This window comes from Drosophila arizonae, chromosome X (genome assembly GCF_054131065.1).
Source record: "Drosophila arizonae isolate 15081-1271.41 chromosome X, UAZ_ARI_1.0, whole genome shotgun sequence".
Taxonomy (NCBI): domain Eukaryota; kingdom Metazoa; phylum Arthropoda; class Insecta; order Diptera; family Drosophilidae; genus Drosophila; species Drosophila arizonae.
The window spans coordinates 27,301,872-27,324,615 of record NC_142927.1 but is presented as its reverse complement, the minus strand read 5'-3'; the positions used below and the strand labels follow the sequence as shown (position 1 = coordinate 27,324,615).

At 40.3% G+C, this 22,744-nt stretch overlaps 2 protein-coding genes across 8 annotated transcripts in view; one reads left to right on the top strand and one right to left on the bottom strand.

Moving 5' to 3' along the window:
- The window catches only part of Sh (Potassium voltage-gated channel protein Shaker), a 206,676-nt gene that overhangs the window by 125,106 nt on the left and 58,826 nt on the right, over positions 1 to 22,744 (bottom strand). The gene's annotated exons all lie outside the window — the stretch shown is intronic.
- On the top strand, positions 17,296 to 22,208 carry LOC108619476 (uncharacterized). Of its 3 annotated transcripts, none has more exons than XM_089474202.1 (16): positions 17,296 to 17,504; positions 17,907 to 18,477; positions 18,905 to 19,035; positions 19,120 to 19,704; positions 19,773 to 19,910; positions 19,969 to 20,115; positions 20,182 to 20,310; positions 20,368 to 20,542; positions 20,607 to 20,722; positions 20,791 to 20,899; positions 20,965 to 21,056; positions 21,117 to 21,337; positions 21,394 to 21,490; positions 21,562 to 21,704; positions 21,775 to 22,011; positions 22,073 to 22,208. In XM_089474202.1, the coding sequence occupies exons 2-16, from the start codon at positions 17,951 to 17,953 to the stop codon at positions 22,154 to 22,156; spliced, it is 2,931 nt and encodes a 976-aa protein (XP_089330328.1). In that variant the 5' UTR covers positions 17,296 to 17,504; positions 17,907 to 17,950; the 3' UTR covers positions 22,157 to 22,208. The 3 variants fall into 3 exon arrangements, with proteins under 3 accessions (XP_089330328.1, XP_017871562.1, XP_089330327.1); XM_018016073.2 differs by having other exon boundaries at positions 17,297 to 17,500; positions 19,117 to 19,704; XM_089474201.1 differs by having other exon boundaries at positions 17,297 to 17,504; positions 19,117 to 19,704.

Sequence of the window (22,744 nt, the reverse complement as noted above, 5' to 3'; positions counted from 1 at the left end):
TCATACCCGAAAGACTATGTAATTTTGTAATACAATATATTTATTTGTTTAGTTCATATTAGAATTGAGAAACATAATTTTATTTATGTGATCTGGATTCGTGGCTAGTAAACAGCGTTTTTCAGTAATCAAGCTTCTAGCCTTAGAAAATACTCTCTCTGAATGCTCAATTAGATACTTTGTATTATAATTAATTAATATAAAATTTAATAAGATTATGGATAGATCGAAACATAACATAATGACATGAAAACACTAACATGCATGAGCAAGGCAAACCCTTTCAAAAGTTCGATATACTCTCTAAATGGAAAAAGCAGAGAGAAAGAAGGAAAATAAGAAAAAATAAGTGCGCAACCAGGCCTCATATTAAAATGCGTGCTTTCTGCTTGACCGCTCGCAGCGCACTGATTTTGGCATTAGCTTTTTTCACTCCTCAACCCTCAAGCGACGGAGCCGAGCAAATACGAAGTGTTGACACGAAGATATATGCATGCAAAAACTCAAGTGCCTCGACGCCTGTATGCTTCGGTTAAATGTTGTATTCCTATTTACGTCTTATTTATTCTCATCCTTTTTACTTAATGGAGTGAGACATGAGGCATTGAGTCCATACGAACTCACATTCTATCAACTAGTTTGTATTCCCTCACTCACTCACTCAGTCTCAATTCAAATGGACTCAATTTTGCTAGGTTATGAGTGCTGCCATGCAGCTCTCTAATGGATATGCCTAGCTTGCTCTCAGCTATCCAAATTGATCGGGTTTGCTGCGTTTGCTCTCTAACCATGCACTTAGATTTCATTATTCAAAACGCAACTCTTAATCTATTCCTCACCTTTTTGCTTGAGTAGTAATTTGATTATTCGATTCACTTCTTTTCATATCATTTTATATAATCATCACCAAATCTAATAATCTAATCCCATCCAATGGAAGCCATTCGATCTGCTCCTCTGCGACTTCTGCTCACAATAAATTCCTCTAGTTCATGTTGGTTAAGTGGTTAACGATTTCAGAATCACGGCAAAGTCACGGACCCGCACTACGGCGATGATTAGATTTGCTTAAGGCGAAATGCTCTCGGGCAAGTGTTTACGCGCCCATAAATTATGCTGAGTATTTATTTTATTTGTGCTGTTGATGTTTGAGTTTTATAAATTTAATTGATATTTTCGATTTTTTCTTTCACTTTTTTAGTTTCATAGATTTTTGAATATTTCCATCGGCCCACACGACGTATGCGCAATAAACGGAAAAGCAATTAAATCTTAGATAAAGCAAATGGAAATTACGAAGCCGGCGTCTAATATGCAATGTTCGCTTCAGTAAACAATTGTTTATTTGTTAATTAAAGCATAAAACATGCAATATCGCGAATCAAAAAGAAAAACGTACGAAAATCAACTACGAAATTATAGAAATTATGAACGAACAAAATAATCGGAAGAGCAAAAGAAAAAGAGAATGGTAAAAAGAAACAAATTAAAGTTCTTGCATATGGCAGTCTGTGGATCGTAAATCGCTTGGAATTTAGCTAACCTATGTAAATATTTAGATAATATTTAAAAAAAAAAAAAAACATACGGAATTTTTTGTCTCGCGCTTTTTTATCAAGTGAGGAAGAGGAAGACGGAGTCGCAGCAGAAGAAAGCAAAATGTGACGGAGAAAGCAGCTGCAATTGCAAGAAATTCAAGCCAACAGCAACTCGATGTAGGCGCGATGGGCGATGGGGGCAGTGAGCGCGTTGCTAGAGAGGGATGTAGGCGTGGCGGCAATTGCTTTGGCAACATTTGCTGCTTACCTTGGCGCTTGGCTTAAGCTGCCGTGCGTCGTCGTGATGTGGGCCATGCAGGCGATCCATTAACTTACTCCTCTGCGCTGCACTGGGTCAAATCTACACATATATATGTAAGTATGTGCATATGCATATATACATGTATGTATTAGTTTCTATACACACACATATGTATAGCAAGTGTTGGTCCTATGTACAGCGGGGTTATATATATATACATATATACAGATCTAGGCTGTTTTATGACACACACACCCGCACACACACACACGCACACATTTATACTTGCAGAGCTATACATAAATACATTTAATATGTTACGTATACGTAATATGGTCATTGCTGTGGTTGTTATTCTCGTTGTTGTTGTTGTTGCTGTTGCTGCTGTGTCTAGCTGAGCACATATTTATGGAGCAGACATATAGACAGACGCCGCAATATATATATTTATTTATATTCAAATTCAGATGACAAAAGAAATGAAACGAAACGAAACAATTTTCTTTCTTTAGTTTTTTTTATTCTTTATTTTATTTGTTTTTTTTTTTTTCACGAGCTGCAGACGCGGGTCGACGGCGGCAACATTTGTCGCACACATTTTTCACATATTCAGCAACAACAACAGCAACAACAAGAGCAACTCATGAATTCCACACGACAGCGAAGCTGTATGAAAGACGGCAACGTGCACAGGCTAACACAGGCAGTGAGTGAGAGAGAGAGAGAAAGAGAGTGAGAGGTGTTTGTGTGGGGAACGGGGAACTAGTGTGCGTGTAGGTGGGGTGAGCTGTGTGCCGGTCGGGTAGGGAAGCTGAGAGGGTGGGGGGCGTGTGTAGCGAGCGCGACGTCATTGGCGACACTTTTTCACATCATTTACTTTTGGGCTTAATTGCCGCCTGCTGTATGCATGGAACAAAATACTGCACGCACCGTGAGGCCAGCCGGGGGACACAGGAATTTGGTCACAAGAAAAAAAAAGTTGAAGAAAATGTGGAGAATGCCGAATCGCAGCGAAAAACGCGCACTGGAAAGATTTCGCTCAACGTATTGCGGATTGTGAAGGCAAGTGCGAAGCGTTCACCGGCGTGCGAGTTACTGAAGATCGCCAGCGACGGCAGCGGCAGCAGCAGTGGTAGCGACAGCGGCAGCGGCAGCAGCTGTGATGCCAGCGGCGACAGCAGCAGCAACAGCGAACGGACTACGGACTAAACAGCAGACCAGGAGAAGGCGCTGGCAAACGCCAAGGCGAAAATGTAGAAGACGCCGATGCTGCTGAGCAGATCCAGCGCAGATCACTCATGTCTGCGCGTGTGAGTTTGTGTGTGTGTGTGTGTGTGTACGCTCTGTGCACGCAAATTGTTTTGCAACAGTCAACGTCAAACCGGCCAAAGCTGCTCCGCAACGCGTTCATACGGCGCACGTTTGCAAGATCAAGAAACAGGAATCAAATTAACAAAAAAACATAAGTTAATAGTGGAGAGAGTGAAAAAGAGAGAGAATAAGGCAGAGAAAGAGAGAGTGAGAATGAGAGAGGGGACGAGGGTGAAAGAAAATAAAAACGACAGAATGAAACTGATAATAGAGAGAGAGAGAGAGAGAGAGAGAGAGAGAGAGAGAGAGAAAGGGCGAGAAAGAAAAAGAAGGCAAGAGAGAGTAAGAGAGCACAAGGACAAAAAGAGAGATTCAATTAGACAGAGATAGAGACAGAAGGAGACGGAAGTGAGAGGGAAAGAAGATAAGAAAGACAAGAAACGAGCGAGTCAGCTAGATCAAGAGATACAGATAAAGAAAGTTAAAGTCAAAGATGTAATATAGACGGCAGAAAGCCAAAGAAACATACAGTACTACAGGAAAAGTTTGAGAAATTGAGTTAGAGCGAGAGATAGAGATAGAAAAGGAATGAAAAGCATAGGAAAATGAAAGCAAAAAGTTAGGAATGAATTATGAAAGTCTTCCTACATCATTTGATATAATATAAACACCTGCTCATAGAATGTACCGTTACTACTCCTACTAGAAGTAGATCCCTATATGCTAAGGTGAGCAGGGAGAAGGATTGAGTCGAATAAGGGCAACTCTTCGCCATACACACTATTATCACATAATAGTAGTACTCTAGGTCTATGATCTAATATATCAAACTCGTATTACGCCTAGATTAATTAAGTGAATGCTATTTTATCAGATAAAGTCGCTGATTGAAGGTACAGTTAAAAATTTGCTATTTCAGTTTATAAATCCTCCAAGATATTATCGTATTCGTATCAAAAGAAAATATTGAATTGACTAGGCCGAAATAGGGATTGACTTTGCTTTTGCTTTTCATGAAATGTCCGCCCGTGTAAACGTAGGCAGCGTTTGCTGAGCTCCAACCTTGTATTTCCATCTCGAATTGCAGTTCAACTGCATTGGGCCAGGAAGGCCTCGGCCTTGTCGCTTAAGTGCTTAGACAACGCACAAGTGAGCAAAAAATCAAAAAATCAAAATGCTTTGCATGAAGAGATCATTGACGAATGTCTTTCCGATCTATTCTAGACAACAGCTGCGATTATCAAAATACGATCACAATAACATATATTTATACACCTTTCAGTTTATTGACATATTTGTTGCTCAAGTCAATATATTGTATATGTATATACATATAGGGAGCGTCGTCATTAGTCATGCGCACATTAAGACTGAAATATTTTTATTTCCTCAATTATTCAAGAATTACAGCAAACATGCCAAGCAGCTCGAAGAGTAATCTACTTGAGAGTGCCCGACTAGGATATACCCAGCAAACCATAGCTAACGTAACTTTTATACTTTCCCCACTTTTTATCAGGCAATTGTCCTTTGGTACTTAAAGAGAAACAATTAATTAACTAATTACAAAACTCTATTTGGAATGCGTTTCTGTTCCTGTTCAAAAAATTCATATTAGGAAAGACATTATTCCTTCCTCACACGCTTGAATAAAAAACTATTCAAATTATAGGCAAAAGTCGATGGTTTATTGAAAGAAAAGTCTATAGATATCACAATGCCTTATATTTAGTTGCATATATTAATATTTGTATATATGTATGAATTTATCTATATAGAAATGCAAATAACCCCATTCCCTGGTAAATGACTGCATAAAAAACTTCAAGGCAAGCAATTCAATCAATTATTCGTTTTCAAATAACTTTATTGATGAAATGAAAAAAGAGAAAAGGGAAAACTCATTTCGACTTTTTTCATTTCATTTAATTTCATGTGAGTTAAGAGTAGTTCTTTACCAACTGGCTCAACTAGCTTATATAATTTATATATTTCAATATATTTATAGTTTATAGCCAAAACAAACTTTTAAGCCAACTCTATCTCAAGGCCTATAGCTTATATAAGCCAGAACTTGAAGATGAATATGAATTTTGAAGCAGATTGCATTTGATTTCAGATTTTACTCAATATTATTTTGATTCCAAAGTGCCTTCCCATCTAGTTTAAGTTATCTATTAAGTCGGTTGTTTCAAATTAAAATCTATGTAAATATGATATATCAGCTGCGAAGACATAAAATAAGTCTAAGCTCCCTATAAAGAAAAATAAGCTAGCCTTAAGCAAAATTATCTAATACCTTCCGACTAATCGCCTGTCTTTCTGTTTCCGTTTTTTTTTCCTCTATCTTTCCATTCTCCTATTCCCCTGAAACTCTTAAATTGCTAGAGAATTGATTTTTGAATTTGATATATCTCTATTATTTTAAGAGAATGTGGTGAATATTACTATTCTTACTGTTTTAAGTGTCAAGGAATAAACAGAACATTTTGACTACTTTCACTTACTCCTGCAAAAGGTAAATACAAACAAGTACAGTCCAAGCGGGACTTGCACGAAACCAATATGTTCTTTTAATTACTGAAATATGCCTCAAATAAAAGAAAAGAAGAAAAAAAAAAACACTGGAAATTTTAATTTTACACACGCACAGTAATTCTCGATAATTCTCGATAGTTTAAATTTCTAAATCGAAGAAAAACTGATTCCCTTGCCTTTTCAAATTATCGGGACTCGACTGCAATTTAAATTTAAATAAATTAAAAAGAAACGGAATACCTATAGAAATCCACAGTCCGCTGTATGGAGAATCAGTGAAGAGACTCTTGTGGCTGACGACAAGGAAGTCAGGGTATTTTCAAGACGTTCACTATCCATTGGAGAAGAGTTCCCTCGGTTTATTTTTATTCTTTATTTAAGTTATTTAAGCGATTCGGGCGACAGTTTGACAACTCATTTAGCGAGCATTGCGATGGGCTAGCCACACATACATGAATATGCATGCATATATTTATGCAGAGACTTTTGTCACGTATTTGTTTAGCTGAGTGAAGCATTCATCCAGCACACAAATTGGAAAACTATCGATTAGACAAAGTTTGGGGAACTGGCAAATGAGTAAAGTTGAATGCAAACATCTGCTTAAGCAAAAGTTGGCCAAAATTGATATATGCATTGCAGATACTATGCATACACATATATATAGAGAGGCAGAGAGAGAGCGGGCTGGAGAAATCGGGGGTGGCAGGCTGATCTCGCATGGCAAATGACGCAAAAAACAATTAGAGAATTTTGCGAAATGCACAAATTTCTGCACTATTTACTTTTTTCAATGGTATATGGTTAATTTATTGTATTTGTTCTAGATGCAAACGTCAATGGATGTGCTGCAGACAGAGAGAGAGAGAGAGAGATGGAGAGATGGAGAGAGTGAGATTGGGGCAATAGCTGAGTACTTCCAGCTAAATCTTTTAGCATATTTTTGTTTTCATGAGTTATTAATGCGTTTTATAGCCCAACAGCAATAACAACAACAGCAACCGCAAGAGGCCTAAGTGTGAGAAGAGGAAGCAGCAGCCAGCAAACGAGCGACCTTCACTTGCATTTTCCATTCCATTCCATTCAATTTCAATTTCATTTTCCCACTCGCTAGCTGCGCGAACGCACATTGCGTAAATGCTGCTCAGATACTTTGCCTGCGGCCACACAGATACGCAGATACATCCATCTATCTGCGGATCGATCTATCTATCATCTGATGGCTACGCAGCAGAGAGCCGTTGCCTTGCTTTCGTCAATTGTCGACAATATCGCTTTATTTGTTTCAAAAGCCAAAAGCCAAACAGCAAAAAACAAAAAGCAAAAAACACATGAAGCAAAAAAGAAAAAACAAAAAACACGAGCACAGCGAAGCAATTTTCAAATAATTTTAATGCATTTTCATTCTCAAGCATCGCCGATTGATTTGCTGTTGATTTTTGCCAGAAAAGTGATTTGAGCCAAACAAGAAGCATACCCATTGAGCATGGCTATGCTGGGTATGATGATTTTGTGTAGTGGTCTGTATGAATAGTCTATGAATCATGCATATATCTATTTATATTTCCCTGATCAGCTTAAAAGGCGACAAATGTTTGTCGTTTCATCTCAGATGTTTTTGGTTATCGATAATTATCGATATTTAAAACGTAATGTGCTCCAAAATCAATGACTACGAAAGATAGAGACCCCAAATTTTAGCTATAGACTACAGTATATGTCACTTTGTCATGTCATTGTTATATCATTTCCTTGTAATCGATAAGTATCGATACTTTTACTTTGTTTTTGAAGCATAACTTGAATAGCCTGATAGAGCTTCCAAATTTGGAATATACTTATTTGTATTTGAATTTACGACTTAAATAAATATAGCATATACCTATTATATAAGTATAAGTTTTTATATGCGTATAATTATACAAGCTAAAGGTCTGGAACATTTTATAAAGCTTTGAATATTTTTGGGTTTGGATGCTTTGGATATTATACAGAATTAAAAATATATAAATATTTTTTTTCGAGCATCTGAATCTTAAGGTTTAGTATATACATATATACATGATTATATGTACATACTTACAACCAGAAAATTCAATTCAAACATACATACATATATCTGGAACCAAAATCATGCAATCAAAGCAGAAAGAGAATATGTAGAGTATCTGTAGAGTAGCTGAAATAGATATACATGTACATACATAGAGCAATACACACTCAACAAACAATAGCTCTACACACGGAGCTCAGGGTATTCGCTAGTCAGGCACACCCGCTTTTTCCTTCAGTTTGCCTGGTGAGGGCATTACCGCGGCGGGGGCGTGGCCTCAGGGGCAACGGGCTGTTAATGGGTGCGAATGGATCAGTTGCAGTGCAAAGCACAGCTCTAGGGCAAGACTGGGGGCGAGAGTGGGCGGGGTCGATATTCATGTTTAATTGAGTCATTTTGGCATTTGAATTGCTTATTTGTTTTTTGTTATTTGTTTGTTCGACAAGTGTATTTGGCCCCATTGATTGATTGATCGAATCTGCGCACTTGATTGATGCACCCAGCATGGCAGGTGCAACAACTTTCGCTTCTGCCTACATTCGTGCCACAACAGAGTCACGAAATGAAATAGATTAGCGACGAGTTCCTACTATAGATGCATATAAGGGAGTTTTTAGCTTTTGATGTATTTCTCTTTGTCCCCTTGACAATTCGCGTATATGACTAAAGAGGTATTTCAGTAACACTTATATAAATCATGTATATCTACAGCCCAAGGCTCGGATATCATCATAAGTGAATATTCATTTAATTTTTTTGTGACGTCAGCACTGACACAATAGCCCTTGTATCACAGCAACGTAAAAAGGGGGCAAATAAAAGCCAGGAGGCGTGGCTGAGCTGAACGGAATTGCTATAGCAACATGGCCAAGCAACATGCTGCAGAGCAAACACAATAGCAACATGCTGTAACACTTATTGCCTAGCAACATCCTCTAGCAATATTTGCTTAGCAACATGTTCTAGGAGCTGTGAAGAATTGTGTAAGATATAGTTTAGTAGCAAAATGTCACTAAGCCGTCTCTGGGCAACATGCAGGACGGACATGCCACATTTCAAAGGCAACATTCTGGCTATAGCAACATGTGTATGTGTACATACATATGTATACATACATTGCTGTGCATAGCCTTAGCAGCATGTCTTTAAGTTTATTAGAAATCCCATTCGAATGCGCAACATGTAATAGAAGGGGTCCAAGCAGCATTATCTGAACAGCAACATTGGATGACACCAAGTGTAAATAAATTTGCATAAATCAACTGTATATTGATCTCATTTACTACACGCATTACGCATAGTAGTTCTAGCAAATCTTTGCTACACATGCAGCACATATCGCAACCCTTAGCCTAGACACAAACCGCATTATGCTCGTTTCGTTTGCTTACGCTCTTGTGTGGGGGGAAGGTCTATATACATATGTATGTACATAGATTCAAGTACTCACCTGCAAAGAGAAGAGAACATGAGAGAGATGGCATTAGTCAAGTGGCGATGTCAAAAGTTCAGTTGGCTTTGAGTTGAGGCTAAGCGCTGACGTCACATACAGCTTAGGAGCGTGACCTCGTTTCAAGTTCGTCGGCGAAATGCGAAACTTGAGCGTCAGCAAAGTTCAAGGGACATTGACACATGCACATGGATAGTGGGGCAACTGTGACGTCGGCAGAAGCTTTAATTACAAAAGCACTCGATCGGCCGTGCAGCTTTCTGTGACGTCGACGAGCTTGCAAAGCGGGTGGCCACTGTTACGTCACACTAGCTGCAGCGCCCTCTGTGCGAAAGCTGGCGCAACGAAAGCTGTTAAAGTTTTGCCTATTTTTCGAACTTCCAGCGGCTGTTGGCTTTTTCGAAATTTCAACAAGTTTCGCTGCGCACCCTGCAGACGGACGTCGGCGTCGACGACAACGCCAGCGTCGACGTCAGCGGCGAAGCATGTGTTGCTCTGTAGCAGCAGCGAGCACGTGCTTGCTGTTCGGCTCATCGCGATTCGCCATCCGCCTCGTTGCGCTTCGGCTCGAGTCGGCTGCGCTCGGCTGCTGCGGCAGTTTTTAAGACACTCATGCGCTGCGTCTCAGCCAGCTGCGTGTCTTCAGCTTGTCTCTCTGCCCATGCGAGTGTGTGCGCTTAAGTACACGTATGTGTGCGTGTGTGTGTTCATTCTCAGCAATAAAAAAAATGCTGCACTGCCGGCACGGGCTGCTGTGTGTGCTACGTGCCACACTTGAAACTTATCAGTTCTCAATGCCAGCCCCTCGCCAGCTTCCTCTTCCTCTTCCTCTTCCTCGTTAGGTTCTTCTCTTCTTTTCTTTTCTTTTTTATATTTTATTGTCTGCTGCCGAAACTCTTGATCCGTCAAAGGACTTCAGCTAACGCCCTCTTGCCCCTACCCCCACTCCCACACCTACTGCTTGGCTCCCCGCCTCCTGCTCCCACACACTGCACATTCCTGTGCGTTATTGAACAGCAGCCGCAGTCGCAGCCGCAGCAGCGACGCCGGCATCGCCCTCATAAATATGCAAAGAAAATGCAAACGAACTAAACGAGTCGAAAAGAGTAAAAAGAATAAAACAAGAAAATCGAGCGAAAAACGTTAAAAAAAAAAAAAAGAAAGCAAACCGAATTGAGGGAAAACCAGCTAAAATGTCGAAATTTCAATAGCCGAGGAACAGGTCCTGGCTGAGGTTGGGGCTGGGGCTGAGACTGAGGCGTGGCACGCAGGGCGTGTGAATATTTAACTTGTTCAATTGCCACGCCCACAGCGGCAATTAGGGCAATTTAACAAGAAAATGTCGGCAAACGAAAACGAAGTCACAATTGCCAAGAGCAAAATTTCTTTGTGTCGCGTTTCCCCCATTCGTTCTCCTCTTCTTCTTCTGCTTCCCCATCAGCTTTTAATTGAAGCCTGCAGCCAGAGAATGCAGTCCTGCCGCATCCTTTGCCTCCACTAAGTACCTTCCATTTCGGCTCGAGATCTGAGGCGAGCGATAACACAAGCAATCTTAATGCAATGTAAACGATTTTCAATGCTCAGAGAGTGGAGCATATATAAGGATATACATATATACATATATAAACGTATATATAGGGATAAGCATTTAAGATGTACTTTAACTGAATATGAATGCATTTCTTTAACCTATACCATTGCTGATGATGGAAGCAAATAATAGGCGCTTGTTACAATAAATAATATAATGTATATAGGAGTACATCTGGATGAAGAATTGATTCGCACCAGCTCATTGAACCTAAAAGAATATATCTAAAACTGAAAGTCAATAGCATTTATTGGGTAGCTCTTTACTCAATCTGAACTCTGATCTATAACTTTGCTCTAGTAATCTAGTTATGGAGAGCAGCCGCAACATCGATACTTGAGAACAATTAACGGGACACGATACGATACGATTGTATGCAGAGAGAGAGAGAGAGAGTGAGAGTGCGAGACAGAGAGAGAGAGAAAGATATCTTGTATGATCTCAGGTTGCTCAGTCTTAGGTTGGCCCGTCTCCGTCTTAACGACTTAGAGCCCCTGACCTAAGTTTGGAGAATGCTCAGAGTACAGTCCAAACATTACCTGTTAGGCTAGGTATATTTTCTGAAAATTTAAAAACCCAAAGTTTTTCAGGCTTTATAAGAAAAGAGCTAATAAATAACAAAGACAATTTTACAACAACAACAAATTCTAATCAATTCAAGTCTTTCTTTAGACCAAATAAATATTTATCGATAAGAAGCAAATATCGTAAATTATCGACAAAATATGTTAAATGAAGTGGAGAAATAGACATAGCTAGGCTTCCGCTTCATGAGCTGATCAGAAGATATGCAGGGCTCAGGTGAAACATATTCAGAAGGTCATAAATTCATAAACTCATTGGAGAACTAATTTTAAAATTTGAAAAGAAATTTAGGATTTTAAAAAAAAAAAATCGGGTTAGTATTTTACAGTACAAAAAAAAAAAAATAAAATAAAATAAATAAATAAATAATAATAATAATAAAAAATAAAACTCGCTGCTTAAACGAATATTAAAACATAAATAATTTTACTGATTTCTATTTCTCATAGTTAATATGTTAAGAGCAAGTTAAAGCCAGTTAACCTACTTCCAAGAGCAACTCATGGCATGAAATGGTAGTTGATGATGCGATAAAGCTATTATTGAAATGCTTTAAAGTAATTCAGCTGGATTGATTCGAATGCAAGTCAACTACTGCAGCAGTTCGTCGCTGGCGTAGGCCGTGCTTGAAACTAAAATTAATTGAAAACTTCTGCCGTTGAGCAACTCAAGTCAAGTTTCTCGAGTGCAGCAATAAAAAAACAAAAGCAAAAACAAACAAAAAATAAATAAAATTAAAAAAAAAAAAAAATATTGCAAAGTCTCCAGCGACATTTTCAATTTCATTTTTTGTTTGGCTCAGATGCAAACTGTTGTTTGCCTTCTTCTTCTTCTTCTTGTACTTATTCTTGTTCTTTAACTTCCACTTCCATTGCTGCGCTCACAAAGAGCAGTTGAAAGTGCGCCTGGCATAGTCGTAAAACCCTTTAGTTTATTTCATCGCACATGCAACATTGTAGCACGGGACTCCGCACGGCCCCGTTGACTTATGCCAAAGCATCCCCATTCAAATATTTAAAGCATTAACAGGCTAGTCCTTAAAGCTAATCTACAGCTACCTAAGCAACTACGCGAACTGGCGCGACTTTGTATGGATTGCACGTTGATTCATGACGTCTGAAGTAGATGTAATGCAATATTATCCACAAGACTCTGAATAAGCATTATAATAAGCATCTCTGTTATAGCCTATACTGATTGTTTCTCTATATAAATTGACAATGATATGCATTGATTTACAGTATATTTTTCGACCGTCTACTCTATTATAGCTGCAGTTTAGCCACACTTACATTAGTTTTCTATACTTTTATTTCTTTTTATACCCTAAACCCATTGAAAATGGGAAATCAGGGTATAATGGTTTTGTGAAAAGTATGTAACAGGCAGAAGGAATAATCGCAGACCCCATAAAGTATATATATGCATTCTTGATCAGCACGACGAGCTGAGCCGATATAGCCCTGTCCGCCTGTCTGTCCATTCGTCCGCCCGTCCTCCGTCCGTATGAGTGCGTCGATCTCAGAAGATATAAGAGCGGGAGAGCTGAAATTTGGCATGCATACACGTGTGTACCATGCGCAGTACAAGTTTATCATATTTTTTCGATAACTCATCTGATAACTTTTTTATCGAGAATAATCGAAATATTGTGTTTTCAGCCTAATTTAAACACTTTTAAGCCTGGAGACTTCAGATTTACTGTATATATACAGTTGATCGATACGAAGATTTTGTAATTTTGTATTGTTTTAGTCTATATAAGTATATTTCTTATTTCCCAAACCCATTTTCAATGGAAAATCTGGGTATAATAGTTTTGTTTTATTTATTCTTAGTTTGACTCTTATGTAATAAATACATCTTTTAAATAAATCTACATCTTTTAATTATTCCTCTTATCATTTCATTCAATTTAAGCTGCACCAACACAGACTAAGACTCATTTGCTCACAAATAAATTTTTGTATAGCCCCATATAATTCATTATTCGTATAATTTCGAGTATATATATTAATTATATATCGCTTTTCGTCCATTATTCTATTGCAGCTTCTCAAGGAGTATACCCTTTGACATATTTTTCAGCCTGCATTTCCAATACAGTTCTTTAAAGTACACAATATCTTCTAGTCTATCAATTTCCACAATTGCAACTTATTGAGTACAGAACGCACTATTTGTGGACCTAATTTATTTTTAGTAATGTGTGTAAATTAGAGGGTATTTTCCGGTAAATCATTCTGATATACCTTAACCCAGAGCACACTCATACTATTTAGCCGATGAATCTACAGTTTCATTCTACTTCAAGTACTTCAATAGGAGTAGAAGTACTTGTATAGACAATATGCTTGTAGTCTATCAATGTCTATCTATCTATATATGTATATATATCAACACTATCTGTAAAGATTACTTGAATGCGTTGTAAATTCTTTTCATTATTCAGTCCAACTTATTTTCTGGCCTATTATTCACTTTCGCACTTTCTCACTCTTTCAGTTGAGTGGTATTTAGTCTATACCTAATATCAATAGCAAAGAAAAGCAATAGTCAAGATATATTTTTACAGGATATATTTTATCTTCCACTCTTTTTAAGCTGGTCAATATATATTTTAGTCCTGCACTCCCTTAAGCATTTCTTAGTCCATACATAACTCGTGTCTGGCCTCTGAGAACAACAGAACAGAAACCCTATTTACCATCCATTTAACTTGTGAAATATGGAAAATGAGAAACGTATGAAAATCTTGTTCATTTTATTTTCACTTTCTCTATTTTCTTTTGTAAATCTTTTTTTAAGATACTCAAAGCAAGCTCAACAATTGCAAATTTATTTACACACCAAAATTGATTACATATATATATCTGCTATTTGTCCGTGGAGAGATAGAATCTGCTCTAGCCACGCCCCTAATCTCATCTGCTGCCATTGCTGTTGTTTAAAAGCAACTCAAAGGCAAGAGCAACATCTTGACATTTTGATTTATTTTACTACAGACTGTTGCTGCAGCAGCTGTAGCTGTTGCTGTTGCTGTTGCTGCGGCTTGTTGCTGCGGCTTGTTGCTTGGCATAAACATAATCGGCTTATTGGCATTGCCCTGGCGGACTTGAATCCAGTTGAAAGCTGATTTCGTTGCCAAATAGCTGACACAGTTGTTGCTACTATATATACTATGGATACTGTTGCTGTTGCTGTTGCTGTTGCGGCTGCAGCTGTTGCTACTCACCTTATCGCCATGGTAGCCTTTGTCCTGCGGCTTAGCTGCCTATTGCCTGCTGCATGCCCCAACTCGATGGCCTAAGAAGCAGCTCTAGTGCTTATGTAACTAAAAATCAAATGAATTGCTATTGTTGCTGCTACAATTGTTGCTGTTGCTGTTGCTGTTGGCATTGCTCTTGGTGTTGGTGTTGTCACAGAGTTAACGAGCTCGTTACGTCTCATTGACTTCGGCCGTGCTTTCTGTGTGCATTGCAGACTAATGGAAATTGAATTCACAAACCGATTTGCCTCCACAAATGCAAATGAAGTGCAAACTACTTACAGAGACTGGGGCGTGGCAGCGTGTGGGCGTGTGGGCGGACTGAGCAATTGTTTTCTGTATAAAAGTGCAAGACTTGCCACCTGAATTGCAAAGGCAGCGTAAAACAACAAAAAGAAGAAAAAACTTCTCAAAGTGTCAGCGTCTGAATCTGCTCTGCGCTTCCCCTCCTCCATCACCTTCATCATCGCCTACAGCGTCATCATCTACTTCATGTTCATCGTGTTCATCATCATTGCCAGTTGAAACAACAGCTCCGACAGTTCTTACCTTACTTTTTGTGCCTATGCAAACAATCGAGGATTGTGAAGAGCTTGAACAAATCTGAATGCCCACTTGAACGTAGCTGAAGTCTAACAAGGCTAACAAAAGGAAAACAATGGACTGAAAAACAGTTTGAAGTTGAGATTTGTGCAGCGAGTTTATATATCAGCGATTTAAGTCACGGGATCTGCTTTAAATTAGCATTATAATGGACTCCTGAAGAAAGTTTCGAAGTAAGCAGATAATAAAGGAAGAATTTAACGAGCTGTAACCGAATTTCATGTTAAATACAATTTAATTTATGTACAGATACAATATGAAAGCGAAAAAAAAAAAAAACTTTAGCTTGATATACGAATAAAATATAAAATAAATCTTAATACAATTTAAATTCATAAACAACTCAGAAAATAATAATAAATAATTGATTGTAAAACAAGATAATTGCTTTTAAATTGCCAGCGAATGGATCAAAACTAATTAGCGATTTAAGCTGTAGCTGAAAAATAGATGTTTTTCAATATTCCCCGACTAGATATGACTCAACCTCCATCGATCGAGGAGTTCAATAGTTTATTTTACCAAGTTTTATGTTATAATGTTGTCCAATGCCAAATGTTAGGCTAAGGTAGGCTCGGGTCAGGAATCATATGGATTTAATACTAGTAGCGCCAGCTATGTTGAATTTTCTGTTCTCAATATTCATTAGCTTCGCTAGCTACTTGGTATTTAAATTATATAATTATTTTTTGCCATAAGCTGAACGAATAAATGAATGCCAAAGCAAAAGTTTCTAGCATTTTCTTCTTCAAATCAGGGCAATATTAAAAAATTACAATTCATTACAATGTAGAACTATACAAAAAAAATCTGCAGTTTATATCTTTAATATTGTAGTATATAAATACTTATTAAAAAGAAATCAAATTAAATATTGATAAAAAAAAAAAAAAATTTAACGCATTGGGATAAGCTAACGCCAGATCTTTTATTTTCAATGGGCTTTAATGAGCGTATCAGGTATAATTTTTTCTGATTTTCAATATTTCCCATTGCCAAAGTCAGTTTTAGTAATTTATTTTATATATAATTTACAGTTATATTTAATAGTGCTGACACTTAAAAAAAATATAAACTTTCTAGAACTTTAATGAACGAATGAATGCTAGGAGGAACATTCCAGAATTTGCAACAATGCAAAACGAGAGAAACAAACTATGGAATATATATTTATACATACAATACATTTACATATGCACGTATGTAAATATTCTCCATACACAACTAATTCAAACTAATAAAAAAAAATTGCTTTTTATCCTAGTATCTTAGAAAAGAACTTGAAATATCTAAATGGAATCATAAATATTTAGCTGAATGCAAAAGCAAATGCAAATGTGAGAAAATAGAGGAATATAAATTGGATTGAATTGGATTGACAGTTGCAGCTTGATAAATGGCAGTCGAGTGAAGCTCTGAGCTGTGAGTAGTCATCTGATTGGGGCATTGATGCTCTCGCTTTCATACTTGTTGAGGACATGTGGGCTTCGTGTATGTGTGCATGTGTGTGTGTGTGTGTGGGTATTTTGTGGGTCGAGAGAGCAACACACGATTTGCCCACTCATATGTTTCGAAAGCAAACAAAGCAGAAGAAGAATCGGAACATGTGCGTCCCTTTTTTTTCTTTTGTTTTTCTTTTTGTTTTTCGCTGCTGTCAGACTCCCCCCGTGCCTGCCGACCCCCGCCGACATGGACTCCAGGCGGCGCTCCTGCAGTGTTGTGGCATGCAACAGGACGCATGCGTCTGCCTGGCTGAGTAAGGTAAATAAAGGCGCTCTGGTCACATTGGCGTCCTCTATTCCCCACTGAAAGCTGTTGCTCGACCTGGCAGACGTTTCTATTTTTCGCTTTATATTTAACTTTTATTTCATACATCGCAGGGATAAATAAATTAAAATAAAATTTATATCAATCGCTGTTCGCTCAGCTCGCGTGCTTTGACTCTCTTGGAGTTGCGAATGTGTCGAATGCCTGGTTTGGCTCTCTTATAAAAACAAAAAGTAAACCCCACACACACACTTACAGTGAGAGCGACACACACACACATACACACATACAGAGCGTCCGCTTGCCGGCGAAATGGAAAATTGTCGCACACAAAATTTTTAGTCGGAAATTAGACGCCAACGCGTTCGCAACTCAGAGCGCGCGCGCCTCTCTCTCTCTCTCTCTCTCTCTCTCACTCACTCACTCTATCTGTCTCTAGCGCTCACACGTACTCGCGCTCGCTCAGACACACGCGCTGACCGCCACAGTGTGGCCAGCAAGTGTTAAAAAGTTGTCAAACGCAGCGGATCGAACGTATGTATGTATATCGAGATATATATATATATATATATACATATATACATGTATATATATATATACGTATATAGTCGCAGTTTGTCAACAAACATGCAGCGGAAATTAACGCAGAACTTGTGAATTTTATACTAGTTCCGCCCTCGGCAGTAAAAAAAAAAAAATAACAACAACTATTGACTCGAGTGTCCGGACTGAGAGCAACAAGAAGAAGAGGAAGGCCATAGAAAATAATATAAAGCCTTTTCGATTTGAATACCTAAAATCGTGTCGAGAGCTCGTATAAATAGAGCGCGCCCACTTGAATGGTCTAAAAATACGAGCGAGTGGTTCATTTGACACATCTATTTATCTATTAATTTATCTCTGTTTTATCCAACGGCTGCACTCGCGCCGCATAAATCAGGAGCGCCGTTTCAATTGAACCGATCGAACAGTTGCCCGCCAAACATGCTGCTGGCCGTTAATCAGAGTGTGAGCAATTCGAAGAAGCGACGCGACGCAGAGGCAACAGGCGAAACATCGACAACATCGACTACGGCAACATCACAGAGCAGCGCCTCCAGAGAGCTGACAGATTCCAGCACGCAGCTGGTGGCCAACATGCTGCTGCCGGATGAGGCGAGTGGCGTGGGCATGGGCGGCGTCTGCCAGAGTTGCCAGCATCGCCAGCGGCAGAGTTGCCAGCCGGCTGGCTGCAAGTGCAGCTGCAACTGCATCAACAAACTGGACGCCCCGCCGCCCACGTCCCTTGTCCTCGTCTATTTGTACTTGGGCGCACTTACTCTGATGCTGGCCACACTGTCGATACTCTTCTACACGTACACCCAGGCGGGCGAGGAGTCGGTGACCGTGGGCGTTCATCAGCGTCAGCGGGAGCAGCGGAACCAGTTCCAGGACGAGTTGTTGCGCTCCGAACACATTCTGCGCGCCATGGTCACCCAGATCATGGAAAGGGACTATCCCATGGCGGCGAGGTGCGTTTGATAATGCCAAGTTCTAGTTCCTCTTCAATTTACAATTCAATTTTCTGCATTCTACTAGTCCCGGTTCAATTTAGTTCTTTTATTACTAGTTCCAGTTCTAGTTCCAGTATGAGACACTACCGGAAAGCATTGATAATAGATTCAGTTCGTCTTATAGGTTTAGTCCCAACTCTAGTTCCAATTCCTTTTCCAGTTTTCATTATTAGGATTCGGATTCACTCATTCGGTTCATTGAAATATGAACAATCCAAGTTTTATCTACAAAATTAGTTCCAGCTCAGGGATCTCAAATATTGCCTCTCGTTTCCTCTCATAATAAGATAAGCGCTATGAAGTCTTCTGCTCAGTTAAAGTGGCATCTATAATTCATATATGTGATTCAACCTTAGTTCATTTATATATTCCAATCCCTTTGCAGTCCTACAACAGCGCAGCCGATGAGCATAGTCCGCAACGAGCGGAAGATGAACAACAATTTCATTAGCCAATTGCCAATAGAGAAGCGCTTTCGCAGAGACATCGCCTCGTCGTCTCCCGCCTCGATGCATGGTAAGTCAAGCAATGCCAGAACTAGTTCAATCCAGTTCAATGACCGAACCAGTTGAATCTATATATTGTATGTACTTGCAGCAGATCCATTGATTGAGTTCTTTAATCCCAACCATCGCAAGGCTCTGGAGGAGCAGGACACAGAGATACGCAAGCGAACGGGTCTGAAGGGCGCGGCCCCAGGCGGGGATGAATGGATCTATTTGAATACGTATTGCCGTGTGCCCGAAAAGATTATCACGGGCTTTTGCAAGGGCACACAGGAATACTGCCCGCCAGCCCCAGCTGGCCCAATGGGCCCAGTAGGACCCAAAGGACCCACCGGCAATCCCGGCCTGCCGGGCATACCCGGTCCCAAAGGGAATCGCGGAGACGTCGGCCTGCCGGGAGCACCAGGCGTCGACGGTGTGGGCCAGCAGGGAGCACCGGGTCCTCGTGGCCCCAAGGGTGATCCTGGGGCCGTGGGCCGCGCCGGTCTGGATGGCCGAGACGGCGTACCCGGTGAGCCGGGATTGGATGGGGTGCCGGGTCGAGCTGGAGCCGACGGCAAGAACGGTCTACCCGGACGCGATGGCAAGGATGGACTGAATGGCAAAGATGGCAAGGATGGCATGTCCATAACAGGTCCAAAGGGTGCTCAAGGTCCACCCGGTGAACGAGGGCTGAAGGGTAAGTGAGGGTAAAGTTAGCTTTCGATGATTTCAACCTCCCCTTCTCCCACACTCTCGCGCTCACAGGCATAGCGGGTCCACGCGGACGTCCGGGCAAACCGGGCACCAACGGCACACCCGGCGTGCCTGGCATCAACACCTGGAAGATGCAGTATCCCAATGGCAGCGCCTCCAATGATCTGCTCATACCACCTTCCATCACAGGTGAGTAATCCCTGAGAGCTTTGCGTTGCCCTTGAGCTAAGATCTACCCTAACGGCAGATGTCAATGCGCCCAACTTCCGACGCAATGTCATCGTCGAGGAGGGGAAGACGCTCAACATGAGCTGCTCGGCGACGGGCAATCCACAGCCCCAGGTGGAGTGGCGTCGCGACGATGGACGCACCATCAACGTGAACGGCATCGAGCGTAAGTAGAAAATGCCTGCATAGCTCTGTGAGGTAATTCCTAATAAGCATGTCTACCGTGCGACAGTGAGCTCCATTAGTGGACAGTTTCTCAAGTTCGGCAACATTACGCGACATCAAATGGCTGCCTACACCTGCTATGCCAACAATGGCATTGCGCCCGTTGCCAACGCCACGTTCCTGGTCGAGGTGCACTGTGAGTAGCAAAGGAAACCAATTCGAGCAGCTTGTAACACCTTCTCCCTCGTGGCAGTTGCGCCGATGATATCTGTCTACCGGCAAATGATCTATGCGGAGTACCAGAGCAGCGCCACCCTGGAGTGTCAGGTCGAAGCCTTTCCGGAGGCTATACGGTACTGGGAGCGGGCCTACGATGGCAAAATACTGGATCCAAGTGATAAGTATCGCATTGAGTCCTATCCAGATGGGTAAGTCACTCACTCTTATAGAGCTCTTCGTAAAACTCATATACAACTAAATATTTCCCTGCAGTTTCAAGACCTCCATGCGTTTGACCATAAACAACCTCCGCAAGGACGACTTCGGCTACTACCATTGCGTGGCACGCAATGAGCTAAATGCGACTATGGTTAATTTCGAAATAGCGCGTAAGTTCGACTCCTCAAATACGCGTTCAGATGAGTGGCTATCAAATGACTTCCTTTGGTATTTATAGCTCAGGATCCAAACAGTGAGATTCCCTATGTGGGCAACAATGTCAAGATCTACGGACAGCGGCCGCCCGAAAGCGAGTGTCCCGTTTGTGATCAGTGCCCAGACCCTAGGTGAGTAGTGCTACTTCATTGCCCGCTATCTCAAACAGAAGTCCTCTATCTACCTATGCTCATAGCTTGTATCAATGCAAGGATTCCATACTCAACAACTTTGAGATACAGCCGACAGGCAATCGCAGTTACCCGGGCTTGCCGAAGCGTGTGAAAAGTAAGTGTCCGATGGAGCTTACTAGTTCAGGGTTATAACATATCCTCTCTTTGTTCACAGCCTGTTATCTATATGCAGTGGGTAAGCCCGTTTTCCACAAGGTGGTGAATGAGAAATATGGCTCCTGGCTGCGCGATCCAGCGCCAAGAGAAGTCGATCGGGAGAAAACCTTTGTGACCAACGAAAATGATGCCTATAACCTATTCGAGTTCTCCACGCGCACGCAATATCGAGTGAACAGTGTGCCCAGGCACAAGTACGAAATATCTGAAGGTTTTCAAGTAAGTCGATGATGTAATATCAGCAAATCTGTTCTCTAGAACTATCGAATTCCTAGGGCAATGCACACGTCGTCTACAACGGTTCATTCTACTATCAACAGAAGAACTCCGATTTGGTTGTCAAACTGGACTTGACGACCTCCAAGAAGATAAGTAAGTGGCTCTCCTTTATGAGATATACAAATATATGTATATTGATAGCTACAAATATGAAACTCTTATAGGCGTTCAGTTGCCATATTCGGGAATTGCGACTGGCAATCGACTCTACGCAACTGACTATAATTATATGGACTTCAACGTGGATGAAGTCGGTCTTTGGGTTATTTACAGCACGCTCGGTTCGAACAATACTCTGGTAGCTAAGGTAAATCTCTCTCTCTCTCTATCTCCCTCTCTATCTCGTCTCTATATATATGTCGCGTCTATTTTTGTAGCTGGATGCCGAGACGTTGCGCATGCAGTATAATTTTAATATAACACTTGATCATAAACAATTCGGCGAAATGTTTATTGTCTGCGGCAATTTGTATGCCATCGATTCGGGGACCGATAAAAATACACAAATTCGCTACGTCGTGGATCTCTACAAGGGCAAACTGCTCAACGCGAATCTGCCCTTCTCGAATCCGTTCAGCTACACGACGACAGTCGGCTATAATCCCCTCACAGTGGTAAGAGTCTAGCTGCTGTCTGGTTTGGGCCCATGTTGAGTATTATCTATTTTGTTTTCAGGAATTATACTCTTGGGACAAGGGTAACGCACTCACATATCCTATACGCTATAACGAACATCGTCTAGTTACAGATAATATCTAAGTCAAATGTTTACTACAAATAAATACAAATTGTTCTTTTTTTTTACCACATATATTGTCATTGATTATCTTAATTAGCGCGTCAATTTGGTTGGGTTAGGTTAGGCAATGCTGGGTTCGCTATTTTCTAAGGTATGTGGAGATAGCGGAAAGTTACTTTATACACATGAAACCATTCCAGCTAAAGGTTAGCGAACCAGGTTAAGTAGAGAGAGACAGCAGAAACATAATTCATGACATATCTGAAGATCTTAGAAGTTGGGTCTGAGCATAATATGCATGGTTAATGACATGGAAAGTTGAGATGGACTAGAGCTAAGAGCTCTTGAAAGCTGATTATTATTTGTTTGACTATTAAGCTCAATGAGACAGAGCAGACTTGAGTTTGAAAATATCATAGGATAGACCATATTTTATAATGGATATATCGTCTATCAACGAGGAATATTTTACTGTAAATTACCTTAGATGAGTGCGGGAGAACACAATTCAGAGTGGTTGATCAATTCACGAACTGCCACTCACTCTGGCAGTTGTATTAATTAAGCCATTTGAATGCATTTCATATTCTATTACAGCCATCCATAAC

Coding starts and splice junctions, on each gene's coding strand:
- LOC108619476 (XM_018016073.2), top strand. CDS start 17,951: ATGCTGCTGGCCGTTAATCAGAGTGTGAGCAATTCGAAGAAGCGACGC. Junction 21,491..21,561: donor GACGACCTCCAAGAAGATAA/GTAAGTGGCTCT, acceptor AAACTCTTATAG/GCGTTCAGTTGCCATATTCG. Junction 21,705..21,774: donor ACAATACTCTGGTAGCTAAG/GTAAATCTCTCT, acceptor CTATTTTTGTAG/CTGGATGCCGAGACGTTGCG.